The sequence below is a fragment of the Phalacrocorax carbo genome, chromosome 11, assembly GCF_963921805.1.
Source record: "Phalacrocorax carbo chromosome 11, bPhaCar2.1, whole genome shotgun sequence".
NCBI lineage: Eukaryota > Metazoa > Chordata > Aves > Suliformes > Phalacrocoracidae > Phalacrocorax > Phalacrocorax carbo.
The window spans coordinates 16244307-16259367 of record NC_087523.1 but is presented as its reverse complement, the minus strand read 5'-3'; the positions used below and the strand labels follow the sequence as shown (position 1 = coordinate 16259367).

At 37.1% G+C, this 15061-nt stretch overlaps 1 protein-coding gene across 2 annotated transcripts in view; it reads left to right on the top strand.

The window, feature by feature from the left end:
* Positions 1–15061, top strand: part of RADX (RPA1 related single stranded DNA binding protein, X-linked) — a 28313-nt gene that overhangs the window by 1321 nt on the left and 11931 nt on the right. The window contains exons 2-11 of one of the 2 annotated variants that reach the window (XM_064463217.1): positions 308–450; positions 2128–2320; positions 5554–5662; positions 5817–5908; positions 6003–6125; positions 7316–7423; positions 9049–9216; positions 9783–9943; positions 10448–10611; positions 11806–11865. In XM_064463217.1, the coding sequence (XP_064319287.1) occupies positions 308–450; positions 2128–2320; positions 5554–5662; positions 5817–5908; positions 6003–6125; positions 7316–7423; positions 9049–9216; positions 9783–9943; positions 10448–10611; positions 11806–11865 (1321 nt within the window). The remainder of the gene's footprint in view (positions 1–307; positions 451–2127; positions 2321–5553; positions 5663–5816; positions 5909–6002; positions 6126–7315; positions 7424–9048; positions 9217–9782; positions 9944–10447; positions 10612–11805; positions 11866–15061) is intronic. The other variant, XM_064463218.1, reaches the window with a different exon arrangement.

The following is a 15061-nucleotide window of genomic DNA, read 5'->3' as shown; positions in this document are numbered from 1 at the left end:
CCTGTGGGATGACACCTGTGTCTTTTGTAGGAGCTCTTCTGCCCGTCTGACAACACTTCTGTGTCATTCTACATGTGTCATCGCTCTCTTTTTCAATTAGAAAAGGAAACCAAAACAAAACTATACTGTGTGTAGACAGCTCAGAACGGGATTTCATGGTGAATAGTATCATCAATTAAGCCTTTTTAAATGTTAGAAACATTTAAGAAAATGCATGTGATGTCTTGGTCTGTCCACTTCTGAAAACTTAAACGTTCAATCATGAATGCTATTTTTTCGTCTTTTTTTTTTTTTTTCCCCCCCTTAGTCTCCAAGCTGACTTCTCTTGGTCAGCTGGAAATGACCTGGAGAAGCAGAGTTCACTTCCATCCACTTCTTGTGAGAGTCCTGCACAAATCTAGACTAAGGTACTACGGGAAACCAGACAAAAAACTGGATATGCCTTATCAGGTAAAGAGGGATAAATACATAGGTTAACACTTGAACAAATAGCTGTAGGATATTTGGAAATCATTATTCCCATGCAGTAGACACATAAAGTTAAGATTTACGTTGTAGCTGCTTTATATTCAAAATGCTACCTTTACAAAAATGCTGAGCCCTTTCGAGCAGGAAATGGTGAATCTAGTGATCGTATGTACAAACTTTGGTGGATGTCATTCAGTAACTATAGTTCAGCTGAGCTTTTTGTGGAGAGAAAAAAAACGTTTGGAGTTTTTTAATAGCTTAACAGCCTGAATGTTTCTGGTCTCTGTGCTCTCACCTGGTGAATTCCAGATAGGTTGTTTTACTGTAAAAGTCTTAGTGATTTTCCTAATGTGTCTTACTCATGGTATTTTTGTCTAGAGCTTCTTGGAAGTGGAGACAGGAGGTGTGGTGTTTTGGTCCCAGCCAGCAGCTAAGCACTCACCAGTTGGTCATTTGCTCTCCACTGCCCTCTCCAGAGGGGTGGGGGAGAGAATTGCAAGAGCAAAAGTGAGGGAAAACCCATGGGTTGAGATGATGACAGTTTTAATATGGTGAAGGGGTGGTGGGGAAAGGCAAACTAGTGATGCAAAGGCTCACCACCTCTCACCAGCAGACCAGTGCCCAGCCAGTCTCTGAACAGTGGGTACTTTGGGAAGACTAGCAGCCCATTTTGTATCTGAGCATGATGTTACGTGGCATGGAATATCCCCTTGGTCAGTTCAGGTCAGCTGTCTCAACTGTGTCCCCTCCCAGCCTCTTGCCCATCCCTAGCTTACTGGCTGGGGTGGTAGAGCGAGGAACAGGGAAAACCCTGACACTGTGCAAGCACTGTTCAGCAACAGCTAAAACATCGGTGTGCTATCAGTGCTATTTTAGTCACAGATCTAAAACAGGGCACCATGCAGGCTGGTACAGAGTAAATAACCTCTGTCCCAGCCAGACCCTGTACAGGAGGGCAACACTTTACAAAGAGCGCCAATAACTCATAGGAATTCTTCTATGGGGAGAGAGGCGTGAAACTTCTTAATGAAAGGGGCTGTTGCGGTCTCTTATTCCAAGTTTCTGTTCCCTTTGCACATGAAGATAAATGAGGGTCTTTTTATTGGAGATGCTTCTCAGTAGACAGTCTAGATGGTACTCCTCACTTTCATGGCAGTTCATCAGTCACATTTCCTGGTATTAGTTGTAGAATCAACACCCAGAGCTGAAGAAGTTAGGAGACAGATTTTACATGCTTTTTGCTTTATGCGTTCCTTCTTTAGATGGTGTTATGTATTGGGTATTGTTATTAGATAAAATCTGCTGGGATAACAAAAAATTCTTTTTTGTTTACTTTTGAGGATGTATGCTTCATGACTGATTAGGAATGTTAGAACGAACTAACAAGTGTTGACGTATAATTTCTGTATTGAAATTGGAATAAGGAAAACGGGGGAAATGGGGAAAAACACATAAGGTGTTAAATATGTTCAAGAAAGAGTTTTAATGTTTCTTCAAGTGTAGAATTCAATACAAGTTTTGGAACTGTGTTTTTCTGTATCTATTTGTAATCAGCAGAGAAATTGTTCATGGGTCAAGTAGCCGATGCATTATCCAAAATAAATACCAGAGTGATGATAAATAAAGATGAATGTATTTTGTCTTTTTTTTTTTCTTTAGGCTTACTTTGAAGTTGCTGATGGTTCAGGCATGATGTCAATGGTTTTGTGGAATTCATTATGTCCTGAATGGTATAACAGTATGAAGGTTGGCACGGTACTTCTTCTTGAGCAGTATGCTATCAAAACCAGTTACCCGTTTAAAACACAGCCAACCCCAGGGGATTCACAGATGAAGAGATTTGCTACAATTGGTTAAGTATTGCAGAAACCTGTTTTGATTCAATGAAATATAGCTGTAAAAAGGTAGCTCTTCAAAGAAATTAAATAGAAAGTGATCCATTGCTGAGACAAATTGATAAGGTATTTATCCTTAAATATTAGCTTTGAAAGGTGGATTACCATCCAAGTTCTTACTGTTTCCTGTTTATATTAGGATCATGTCTACAGAGTTTATTGCCACAATTAGTTAAAACCTTTATTTAAGAAAAAAATAAATAAAAATCTAATCCCTGATTTAAGTACTGGGATCATAAAGACGGGCCTCTGGTACTGAATTTTAATCTGATTCTACTTTCTGATTAATAATACAGGTATCATTTGTGCACTGCTCATGCCTTCTTCCATGTCATTGAAGCACACGGTTGCCTAATCTGACTTTAGATTTTAGTGTATATGGTCAAGGCCCAAAGTATCTGCAAAGCTCCACTGAATAAAATGTTGCATTGATGACTGCTGCCTGTGCTGCAAGAGCAGCACCATGGGAGGGCATATATGAAGATATTCCTTGGCTGTAAAAGTATTTTCTTACTTGCAGCTGTTCAGTGTGACAGATATTCAAAGAAGCTATGCTACAGAAATACAAAGGCTGCAACGTAACAGTAATAGCCCTTCCAAACTGGATTTGATTTTTTTTTTCTTTCTCTCTCCTACTTTGCAGAACATTAATTCTTTCTTATGCTTTTATACTCAGAACAAAAGGACAGCCAACATTCAGAAAATTCAAATAACCTTGAAACAAGCAAATATGTGTGTTAGTGAAGGATGATGTATGTATAATTTATCAACAGTGACAGTTTCCTAATGGGGTTGCTACAGTGCACAGAAATAAACAATATTTTCACTGCTATAAGCAGTGTATTCCTTGCCTAATGCGTCTTTGCCCTAAAACCAGATCATAATGTCTGAGGTGTTTGTGGTGAGTTGGCAAGAGGGAGAAGCATGTAGCCAGGAATGGAAGCTTGTGAGGGAAGCTGATGATGATTACAAGCCAGCCCTGAAAGCAATTATAATTGCCACAAAAACTTTCTATGGGAGAAGGACAGAACAAAATATGCCATCTGAGGTAACTTTCTCTGTGGGCAAATATCACTTCATTTTAATGACCTCATTCACACTGCACTACTGATTTCTGCAAGCATTATTGGGGTAGAAATGTTAATGAAGAAATCAAAATGGAAAACAAGGCCAGTGGGCTGTACATGGTAATAGGTGTGTAAGGGAAGAATTAAAAGTCAGTCTATAGTAAAGTGCCATAGTGTATTTGCAGACTGCAGCTAAACTTCAGAAATTGCTGATCTTCAGTTCATATCAATGTGTGTACAATATCTTATTTCTTTTCTCAGCACAGAGCTCAGAATTTTGTCTTCATATGAACTTACAAAGCACATAATACCATGCACTGATGGATCTTATGCCCATATATCCTGTAGGAAGAGAGTCTAAAGAGAACAGAATAACCAAAAAAATTTCTAGATCAGTTATGAAATCGATTTTATGCAACTTCTGGTGCATGGTTTTGTTTGTTGGTTTTTTTCTTTTGTTCAGATGAAGTGAAATTTAATGCCTTGCTAATCACTCTGTCAACATAAATATTTCTGTATATGCCCAATATGGGGCAATATTTCAATGTTTTTTTTAAGCATGCACAATGAGTGCTCCAGAAGTTCAGCTAGCTAGTTAAAGCAATCAGTTACACTGAATTACTTAAGTAACAATTACTTTTTTCATCATCTATTTCCATTTTGTAATTCCATCAAATCCCAGCTTCCCAGCGTTCCCTTACAGCCATCTGTAAATGTTGTAAAACATATCTGAAGGGTTAGCAAGGCCACAAGGGAAAGGGCTGTCCAAATTAAAAGTTCTTGCAAGACAGAATGCTTCTGGCATATTCCTAGATTTCTGCGAAGCGAGTTCTGCATTGCTTGCTTCTGTCTGCAGCTGCAGCATTGTATGGCATGCTGACAGGTGCTGTTTCAGGACCTAAAACCTTTGGAGCTCAGTACCACACCTTGAACTCCACTGCTAGGCAATGTGTGCATTTCACAGATCTCTGAATTTACGGGATACTGATGAAAACTGCTGTTTCGAATAGCCTGGACAGACCTTAGCTTCTGAATCATTCTAGGATATAGTCCTGAGTTGAGTACATGACTTTCATCTAATCTCAAAGTGACAAAACAACTGGTAAATGGTTTTGATGTACGGGAAAGTTTTGTTCTCAGGAATTTTGTCTGAGATGCTGTCCTAAAACACGATATGCAAAACCATGATTGTCCTCCAAATACATTTCTAGAAAGCAGCACCCAAAAGAAAATTCTTCAGTAGAGGGTCTGATTTCAAGTACACCACCTTCCAAATGTTGCACCACTAGGGTGAGGGGCTGGACATAATTATATAAATGATTGTATATATTATTTATACCTCTTCAGTTACTTTTCTGGATGCATTATTTGAATAACCCCTTACCCAAACCCAAGCATCTTCTAGAAACTTCATCAGAATCTGTCTTTTACCAGCAAGATTTGTCTTGTTATGAGAAAGGCAATAGAGTACCACCTTGTGTATTTGAGATGCTGAAGCCATTCCTTCTGTACTTTTTATCTGGTTGCAAACCCCCTGCCTTCCCCAAATGCTCCACCTTGTTTGTTATTCAGCATCTAAATTTTCCAGGTGCTATAGAATAGACGTGAGAAGACCTTCTGTTTTCCTCCACGGCCATGGTGTACTTTTATCATATTAAGTACTACCTGAACTGGTATCAGATGTAGAAGTTCTCATCTGATAGTTCTGTTTTCTGTTCTACTCCAGTATGTGCAAGTCAGTTTTAGATCCTAGTGACATTCGAGAATGAAGCTAATGTAAAAAGTACTTAATACCTAATCAGTATTGTAGTATTAGTTTCTGTTACTGGTTTTTAAAATAACTGTCTGGATCAGACTAATTGGCACATGTAGGAAATTGGAAAGTTTAACATTGCTTGGATTATAAAATTGCATTGTTGAATGCTTTACCTGAATTCGTTACATTATTTTGCCGAAAACATAGTCAGAGGAATTGATTAATAATTTCACAAGCAGTGAGACAAAGTTGGAACACTTTATTTACAAAACTTTACCTTTTTTTTTGTGTAGTTGGTTTTGTTAAAGTTGTTTTTTTTAAATTGGTATTTATACCTTAAATGTGACTTTTATTTTTCCCTTGTCAGAAATCAGCCTTAATGTTCGAGACCCTCCTACTAAAATAAGTATTATTCCAGAAGAAACAGTTAAGCCAGAGTGGGGATTACCTGAAGTTAAATATCGGTTTATCACAAGGTAAAATAGAATTTTGTTGGTTGTCAACCTGGAACTCAAATTTCACTACATTACACTGAACGTCAATTGGAAATGTATTTTGAAAAGTTTCTGAGAAAAACTTTATGTTTTGTTGTTAACAAATACCCACATTTTTGTTCTGGTTTGGTTTTAGGTCAGAACTGGATGGCTTGCCAAACAATCATTCCTGTGATGTTATTGGTCTTGTGACATTTGTAGGAAGGGCTGAACGAGCACGGAAGAGAGGTTTTTCTCTAAATATGACTTTCAGAATTTACCAGACACTTTTTAACTTTCTGAATAAATGTTTATACATTTTTCTTAACATTTGTTTATTTAGAACACGGTGAAGACTTCTGGCTCTATCGCTGGGCACATGCCATTGATGGGACCTCGGACCAACCATTCATACTGGAATTGTTTGCAACTTCTCAGCCAGATGTGTTCGAGCATATTCACCCAAGTATTCATCTCTTTATAATACTTTTCATAATTATTTATCGTGTTTTTCTAGTTGGTTGCTAATTTCAAATTCTGAGTATAATTGCTACTGAATAAAAAATTGCCATGGTTTATCTCCTCAAACAGAAAATAGCTGATCAGGAATTAAAATAAATTTAAAAAAAAAAATTAGTTTAAGTATTTGAAACCCTTATCATACTGCAGTCTGCCAGTTAGTCTAAACAAATAGATGGGCAGCTGGGCCTGGGGCTTGTTTGATCTCATTAATTTCAACAGAAACTTAAGTGAAGCACCTAGGACAACATCTCTTGCACCAAAGGCAAAGAAAGAGGCAGCTGGTCAAATCTATTACTTCTTTTGTCCTGTAAATAAGTTGTTTTTTGGGTTTGGGTTTTTTTTTATAGACAGGAATAATTTAAGAGGACTGGAGGAAGGGAGAAGTGAAAGTGGAAAAGCTTCATTTCTTTGAATAAATATTTTTTGGCCAAACAGCGATCATCACCCAGCTGTGCTAGTTATTGCATGTGAGCTAAGAATGATAAACTTCAAACTGGAGAATCCTTAATTAAGAATTTTAAGAGCTTTAAATATTTCTTCTTGCTGCTTTTCTCTTCTCCTCCAAGCACTCATCCTTCCATTAACACTGGTTGGTGTCACATGCATTTTTTTTCTATCATATGATGCAGGACCAGCTGTATAACCCAGTTACGATTACAGCTGCATCAATCTTGAGTGTTCTGGGGAAATGGCAAAGAATGACATTCCAGTGTTTAACTGAGATATTAACAAAAGAGTGACTTTGTACTCTATTTAGAAATTTTGCAGTGGCATGTCATGATTTTTTGTGCTTTCCATGATTTTATGCTTTTTATCCTTAAGAAACACAGCCATCTAATAGCCATGTTTTTACTCTTTCATTCATTGATATCCTATCTGATGAAGTATCTCATGTTTTAGTCCTAATGTGTATGCTGAGATTCCCATGCACAGTTATTAAATTGAAAATTTAATTACATCTCCATATTGTAATTTATAATGGAGGCTCAGTATGTGCTGAAGCATTTGTAGGGTCAAGAACTAAAATGTCTTGTTTAGAGCACTTAATAAAATTAATTTAGTGTGCATCAGTCTTGACATTCTAAAATCAATGAATTATCAGGAAAAAAACTGAAGATCTTTTTTTCCCTCTAGTGACATATTTGGTGTGTACACAGATGAGAGTGGTACGGGACCTCACTGAGAATCCTTCCAGCACAACTTACCTTACAACTTCAAATGAAAGTCAAATATTCATTACAGGTAATTTAAACTAGTTTCAGTTTTATCTAGTTCTCATTTGATTTCTTTGGCAAGGGTTTTTTCATTTTACAGCAAAATAATCAGTGCGTAGTATTAGTTCCCCTGTCAGAAATGACTTTGAATTAATAATGAAACACAGTTGCATTCTTGTGAGATGTTAATGGGTGTATCTTAGGAAAAGTTTCTAAGTATTATTAGGTTAAGTCATATGTTTACTAATTTTTTCAGACTGTTTTAATCTATTGATAGTGTAGCAATGCAGATTACCACTTCCTTAAAAATGTTACAAATAACTTGCATCTCTTCTGGCTTACAGATTTCATTCTTACAAAAAAAAAGAAGGGGGGGGAGGTATAGTTGTCCTAAATTTACCTTAGCTAATATTTTTCACCAAATATTTGGAGAGCTATAATGTTTCATCTTTCCCAATGTACAGGGTCTTATGCAGACGATGTGGTGTGGGAAGGGATGTGGTGCTGGGCTGCATTGAAGGAGCAATCCTTCTAGATAGTCTTGTTTGAATACTCCCATCCGCAGTTACGGTACTCTTTATGGCCCTGTGATACTGTACACTGTATACCACCAGGCAGCACCAGGCACAGCTGTTCAGTGTATTTGCTCCTGAATCAGGAGGCAGACTATAGCAGTGTCGCATGCGAGTGATGTAGTGGCCAAATTGCAAGGGGGTATAAGATGCAATAGGTGTCTCTTTCCTGTGTTTATCCAGCTCATTCTTCAGTGTTCCTAACATATCAGTCACCCAGTCTGAATCTTTCCACTGACAAGTAGGAATAGAGAAAAATATGTGCTGAAAGGTACCTGAACATGGTCAGTTCGATCCACATGGTCTTTCCTGACAAGCTGGGTAGGGTGTTTTGTGCTTAATTGGACTAGCAAAGCAAGCTAGTCTTTTTATTAATAGGTTTCTAATGATTTAATTTACTTCTAAATAAAGGGTTTGAGAGGTTGTTTTTTTCCCTTTGGTTTCTTTCAGTATGTTTTGTGCTTAATTTTCTATTCAAATACTTAAGCTTCCCTCCGCCCCACTTTAGTTCATTTTATATCTGTCTGTCTGTCTGGGTCCTAAATGAGAACTACAGCTGGAGATTGCAGACCATTGGATAAGATCTGTTTCAGTTCACAGCTTAGACATAGACCTGGTTGGAATACAATTTATTTGATAAAGCTGGTATTTAGTACATATCTTGGTTTTAAACCAGCCAACAGTGAATACATACCTGGCCAATTACCTGTCAGTAGCAATCTTTGCTGAACCCTATGAAGATGGTTTATTTGCTCTTTCCTGCTAATAAAACCATTTCTGATCATTTTATTGTTTTGTATGCTCCTGTGAGAAAGTATTCTAGTAGCAGTCCTGCTAGTTGTTTTATTTTTCTGTTACTTAACATCTGTTAAATTTCAGTGTCAAATGCAGTGTTAGGCAAGGAATTCAATATACTAATTTCATAAAACACTGTTGACTAGAGGAAAGATGTTTTTTGTATTCTCTAGCCCAGTTTTTCTTAATTCTTTTTTTCTACGTAGTGTTCAGGATAGTTTCAAGATGAGAACAGATGACAGTAACCTGCTTTGGTTTTGATACCTGATTATTTTTGTTTTAAAAGGGTGGCACAAGGGCCAGCCATACACCAAGGACACCAAAGTGAAAAACTTCATTCAGTGGACTAAAACACAAAATGAAGCTGATCAAATGAAGAAAACTGTCATTGGTGGCTATTATCCTTTTCCACGACCTCCAGATAACTTTTTGAAATATTGTAAAAACAATAAAGGTATCATACCATCAAATATCTTCAAGATTTACAGCCTTTTTCAGTTCAGTCTTTCTCCAAGCATTTAAAGCATCAGTTAAAAAGCAACATGGATACTGTTAGTGATTATGCAAGTTTGTAATGCCATTTAAGAAAAACTCCCTTTCATGACTGAATGTATGGTAGGCCAAGTCCTCATCTTACAGAATGTATCGTGGCACCATGAGCTGCAGGAGAACTGTAGCAGCTCACACGCGCTACATATTGGTCAGAAGTTTTACTCTGAATATTCTGGTAAATCAGAATTAAAGACAGTTTATACCGAAGAATGCAGTGAATTAGAAATTTCACCTGAAACAGAAATTGTGATATCTGATGGTGCAGATGCTTGTGAGCTGAAGAGGTCTACTGTTTAAATTTTTTTTCCATGTGACATAAACACCAAAAAGATGTAAAATTCTTCAAAAGTGTAATTTTAAATCAATTTAATATTTAGTAACAAATTATCTTTTCTTTCAAGTCCTGTGGTCAGACATTTTGGTATTGTCTTTCTTTAAAACTTGCTTATGGAAATTTCTGTTTTGCAGTTGAATCAGTTTTGAAAGCCATAGGTGAAACGGGGAAAGAGATTGAAGACTTGCACTACAGAGAACACAAGCGCATCGCTGTTCAGGGAATAATTAGTGCCATAAGATACATCAGCTGTAGCGATGCGGCTGAAGAAGCCTCAGGAGTGGAACTTGTTCAGGTACAGTGTTTGAGAATTAATGCTATAGCACTTAAGCAACTATGATTGTAATTAGAAGGGAGAATTTTGCACTTGAGTTCAGAACCTAGTTATGTCGTTTCTCAGTTAACTTCATTTGCTATTTTGAGAGCCAAATTTTTGAAAGTCATAATTTAGAACATTTTCAAAAGCAATGATTTAGTGCTTTTCTGAAAGTGTTATGACAGTCCTCTGTGAAACTACATAACTGTTTAGAAGTTACTAGTTTGACTGACTGTATAACCTAATGTAAATTAGAATGTGGGAGAGGCAACTACTGCAACGTACTCACTGTCACTTTCTAGGCAAAATTTATCTTATTCATATGATTAGAAGATAATTTCTGCTACATGTAACATGACTTCCAGAAGATAGGATAAATTGTTCTGTTCCTTTAAAAGTTACTTCAAAACTTGCAGGTTTTTGAGTTGGAAGCAGTAGCTTTAAGTGCTTTGAAACTCTTAAACAATTAAACTGTTGTTGCAGAAAGATACTGCTCAGTGTCCTGAAAGTTCTGCTATGTCCAATGAAGACTGTGTTCACAAGGGAAAAAACACCAGCCTTCAAAATAAAAAAGTTAAGTCTTTTCTGGGGCCACATTGCACTCCTGGGGAACAACATCAGCACCAAGCTCTACCGTCAAAAAAGAGGTCAGTCAAGAGAAAGATACGTGCAGATCAGATACAGATGCAGAACAGTAACCTCTCTTCATAAATATGTAGTGGATCTTCTAAAAAGTATTATGGAAATCAGTTTAGAGCCAAGGCCATAGAAAATACATAAGAAAGCTTTAAAAGCATATATAATTTCATCTTTAAAAGGTAGTTAGGTACTTTTCCTAGCATCAGATGATGACAGTTATACTGTTCAGGATTGAAGGATTGATTAAAGCATGTGTCTGGTATGCAATGCTCTCTTCTGATTAATATTTATGCTACTTTGTTTTTAATCTCATAGATGTGAAATAAAAGTACTTAATACCCAAACCATATATAGTCTAGTGATATAGCCGTGGAACAAGCAACAGTTACAGTGGTGTGAGGAAATAAGATTTCTTCAGCGAAAATGCAGAATCAGGATCTGGTATACCTGTTCCTTAATTTCAAACATACCTTATTTTTTCCTTTCTGGTTAATGGAATGTACTGCATGTAGCCAGAACTTGCCTTCAGAAAAGCGAATAGATGGTAATCTTGTGCCAACCTGAAGACTCAGAACAACTATGGCTCTGCTTCTGATGGGATTTCGTGAAATTGTATTGCATGTAGTCAGACATAGACACAGGGTATCACTCTGATACAAGGAAATGGAATAAGACAAAATAACTTGTCTGATACAACTGTATTAGGTTCACGAGTAACCTTGTATAAGATTGCCCTTTCGCAATGTTTGTGCAAAATCTAATGTACCCATATGTAATATTAAAAGCTTGGTGTATACAGTGACAGATTTAATGTTGCAAAAATCTACCCAGTTGCGTCCTCTTTATTTTGTTGTTGTTGTTGTGTAGTGGATTTCTCATGCTGTAAAGGGTGTATTTCTCCTCTCAACTTTTCACATCCAAAAGTCGTAATGTGGGAAGAGGGTGGGTATTTAGAATATTTTGACGGAAATGAGATGAAATATAATTAGGATTGAATGAAAACTTAAGACTAAGAAAACCCTGGTGAATAGAAGTTCTGTCTTGGCAGTGTTACAGCAGACTTGTTAGTGGATTTCCATTCATTAAGGAAAATTCCTACGTTTGAGTGTTTTAGGTTTGTTCCACCTGAAAGAAAAACCATGCATGTTCTTTGCTTTGTGTATTTCCATTTAACAAAATAATGGTGAATTTTCTACTTTAAGGGGAAGTGCATCTGTTATTCCTTACCCCTATTTCACACGGTCTGCAAGAAGAAAATTTGGGTGAGTCATGTGAAGTTTCTTATGTTAAATAATTGCAGTGATGAAACGATGATATTTGAAGTGAAACTTTTAGAGGTCAAGAATCTGTATGGAAGTGAAATGAAAGAATAGATCAGGGTAAAGTTTAATATTTTCTATTCGCTTCCTTTGTGTTGATTCTAGTTGAAATATATTGGATTATTTTATTCTGAAAATGTAATTTTAAGTGTGTTACTAAAACGTATTTTTATATTGATACTAGTGCTACTTGGGGAATATATAGTAACGGGTCCATCACGGTAAGCGAAGTAATATATGTAGTCTTTGTTTTAGAGAGACGACAGTTTAAGTAGGAAAGTCAAAGGTAGGAGGGGGAGGGATGCTTGATTAGCAGAGTGAACAATGTAATAGCATTAATGGATTTGCTAGTGGTGGTTGAGCTATGCATCATCCTTGGTGCTACATAGGAAGTATAGTTCTCCCTGAGAACCACTTGGCTCCTTCCACTACCTAACACTCAGTCTTTACTGAACTCAGGCTGCATCCAGAGTAGGATTTTTGTAAAAAAATCCAGGTAGGAGTTTCAAATCCAAGTCTGGAACCTCATACAATAACTACAAATGGGAAATTATTAAGAAAACTGAGTGAATGTTGTTATTTGCTAGTTTGGGGTAAAAAGCTACTTTCCTTCATACATTTTGTTTAAGGGCCATGAATCCTTGTCACTTGTTCCAAACACAGCTCGGTAACTTGGCTATTTGAACTCTTTTGTCTCAGTAACTTCAGATATTTGGTATTTTCGGCAGCGGTGATTTGGGCTTGTCTCTTGAGTATGTATGCCCCTCAGTTGCCACCTTAGTTTACTTTTAGCACCTCTTTCTTCCCTGCTAAAACAAAGAATCATGGTACGAAGGATACAGCAACAGTAGTAACGGTGGAGTTGATCATAAGTTGTTGGCCATTCTGCCAGTATTACTGCCCTACAAGCATGCCTGTTTTCTTGAAAAACATTTATTGGAAGCTAATTTGCAAAACTTTTTTCAGTGGGATAAATGAGACTCTCCTGAGGCCACATGTCTATTTTTCCCTCTGGTCCTCTTGGTAGGTACTGCATCTTCTAGGGAAAATGGTTGCCTGGTTTTGCAGCTCATTAAGAGCATGACACCGTGGCTTTAGGGTTGCATATCTGCAGGTGGTGCAGGAGCTTGTAGGGACTTGTGGCACAAATCCATAGGAGAATCAGGAGTTTTGGAATATGAGGAATCCTGTTTTCTTTCGCTTACTGAGAAATGTTCCATTTCTTCTCGGGGGTGGAGGGTGGGAAGAATGTTTTCTCCCCATTTCTTAAAAATGAAGCAAAAAGTTAAGGCATGTTTACTTTGTTCTCTGCTTTTCTCAATCTGCTACTCTCCTCGCTACCTGTGTGTCCACTCTATGCCATTAGTGCTAGAACCCCAACTAAAGGAGGAGAAAGTCTGTGTTGGATTATGGAAAGCTGTTTCACTCTATATAATTAAAAGGTAACTTGTGTATTTCTGTAATTAACTATGAAGTTGTGCTGAATTCTCCCAACTGGAGAAGAAGAGAGCGTTAGCCTGACATACCTTAAAATTGCATTGTTTTTTTGTTCTGTTGCTTAGAAGTAGCAGAATGACAGCTCTCATTGAAATATTTTAGTACATTGATGAAATAATAACAGTAGAGATACATTTTGAAGTACATATTCTTAGATTATTTTGTGTCAAGTATTTTGTGCAGTTTTTCAGCATGTAGTTGCATTTTTTAAGGTTTTCTTGTTTTTGAACAGCAAAAGTTTATTTTAAGGTTCATTATTGCCAGCCTCAGTTCCTACACTTCTGAGGTAACTTGTTTATCTAATTACTAAGGGTTTCAGAAAGAACAAGGTAAGAGGAAACTGGTTAATTTAATGTTATTGTTGATCTGTATATCCTTGCTAGTAGAGACATTCAACATAAATGTACTTTTAAGCATTTAATATACCCCAAGTAGTTTAATTGCTAGTTTGTTGTGAATGGGGGAAGATCAGGAATTTCAGAAAGGCTTATTTTTATGTGGAAGTGAAAAGAAAAACCCATGGTGTTTTTCTTAGCATTTTCATCTTTAGAAGTTTAGCACTGCATGGAGTTGCTGGTACACTACGTGCTCACACTCTACGCTGCTTGCAAGTAACTTGTTTGTATACTTCTATCCTTTCAGTTTCAGTTCTAAATGTTTGTATCACTCAGATGCTTTTCTCCTTTTTCCTTTCCCTCTGATGAGATCTAAGGGATGGGGATTCTACAATATGGGGAAATTCAGCTTGAGGTTTGCATGACTGAAAGTTTCCCAGAATCTGATGTTTCCTTCAGACCCCTTTTTCACATAAATCAGATTTTTTCAGGGAGAAATTGGTAGGAATCAACAATCCATTTGTATAGGCTTGTCAAATTTTTGTGGAAGGCTCTTTGGATTCTCTGTTATGTGCGCGGTAGATGGGTATACCATAATGGTGTCATGACAGTTAAGTTCATTTCAAACCAGTCTATAAAATAAGGCTTTTACCAGTTGTCTCAGTGAGTGGGGTGTTTTGTTTTGTTGTTTTGAGGCACTTTAATCCCTTGCATCATTTGAGCATTGCTACAAGTTGTAACTATTTCTTCCTTAGTTTTTTTCATCCCATATAGTCCCAGTGCTTAGGAAATAGGTGTGAAGCACAAGACATGCTTATTTTCTCAGTATTTTCTTAAAGTATTCACCTGCCATCTATTTTGATTAATGTTATTTTTGTTGACAATATTTTAAAGTAAAAAGACTGAAAAGGTGAATACCAATGCATCTGGAAATATTGAATAAAGGCTTTTTTGCAAGTGGACATCTGTGAAAAGGGGAGTCTACAGAATGTAGGCTGGGAATAGCAGATTTGGCACGGCACAAGTTCTCATAAAGCTGGCATGGGCAAAATAGGAATGTGGGTGTTTTGGTGTACAACAGCCACAGCACACTGCAGTAAACAGAAGGATTTGGGTTATATCAGGTGGCTTGCAGACATACTGGCTGGCAAAGTAGTAGATAAACTGTGTGTATGCACAAGTAGGTTTCCCTTAGGAACCTAGCTCAAGTTACGCTCGTACACACATCCAGCACAAAGCAGTCCTATAGGAATAACATGTCAGGCAGGTAGGAGAAATCATCCCAGCTATAGATCTGTGAAAGAAGT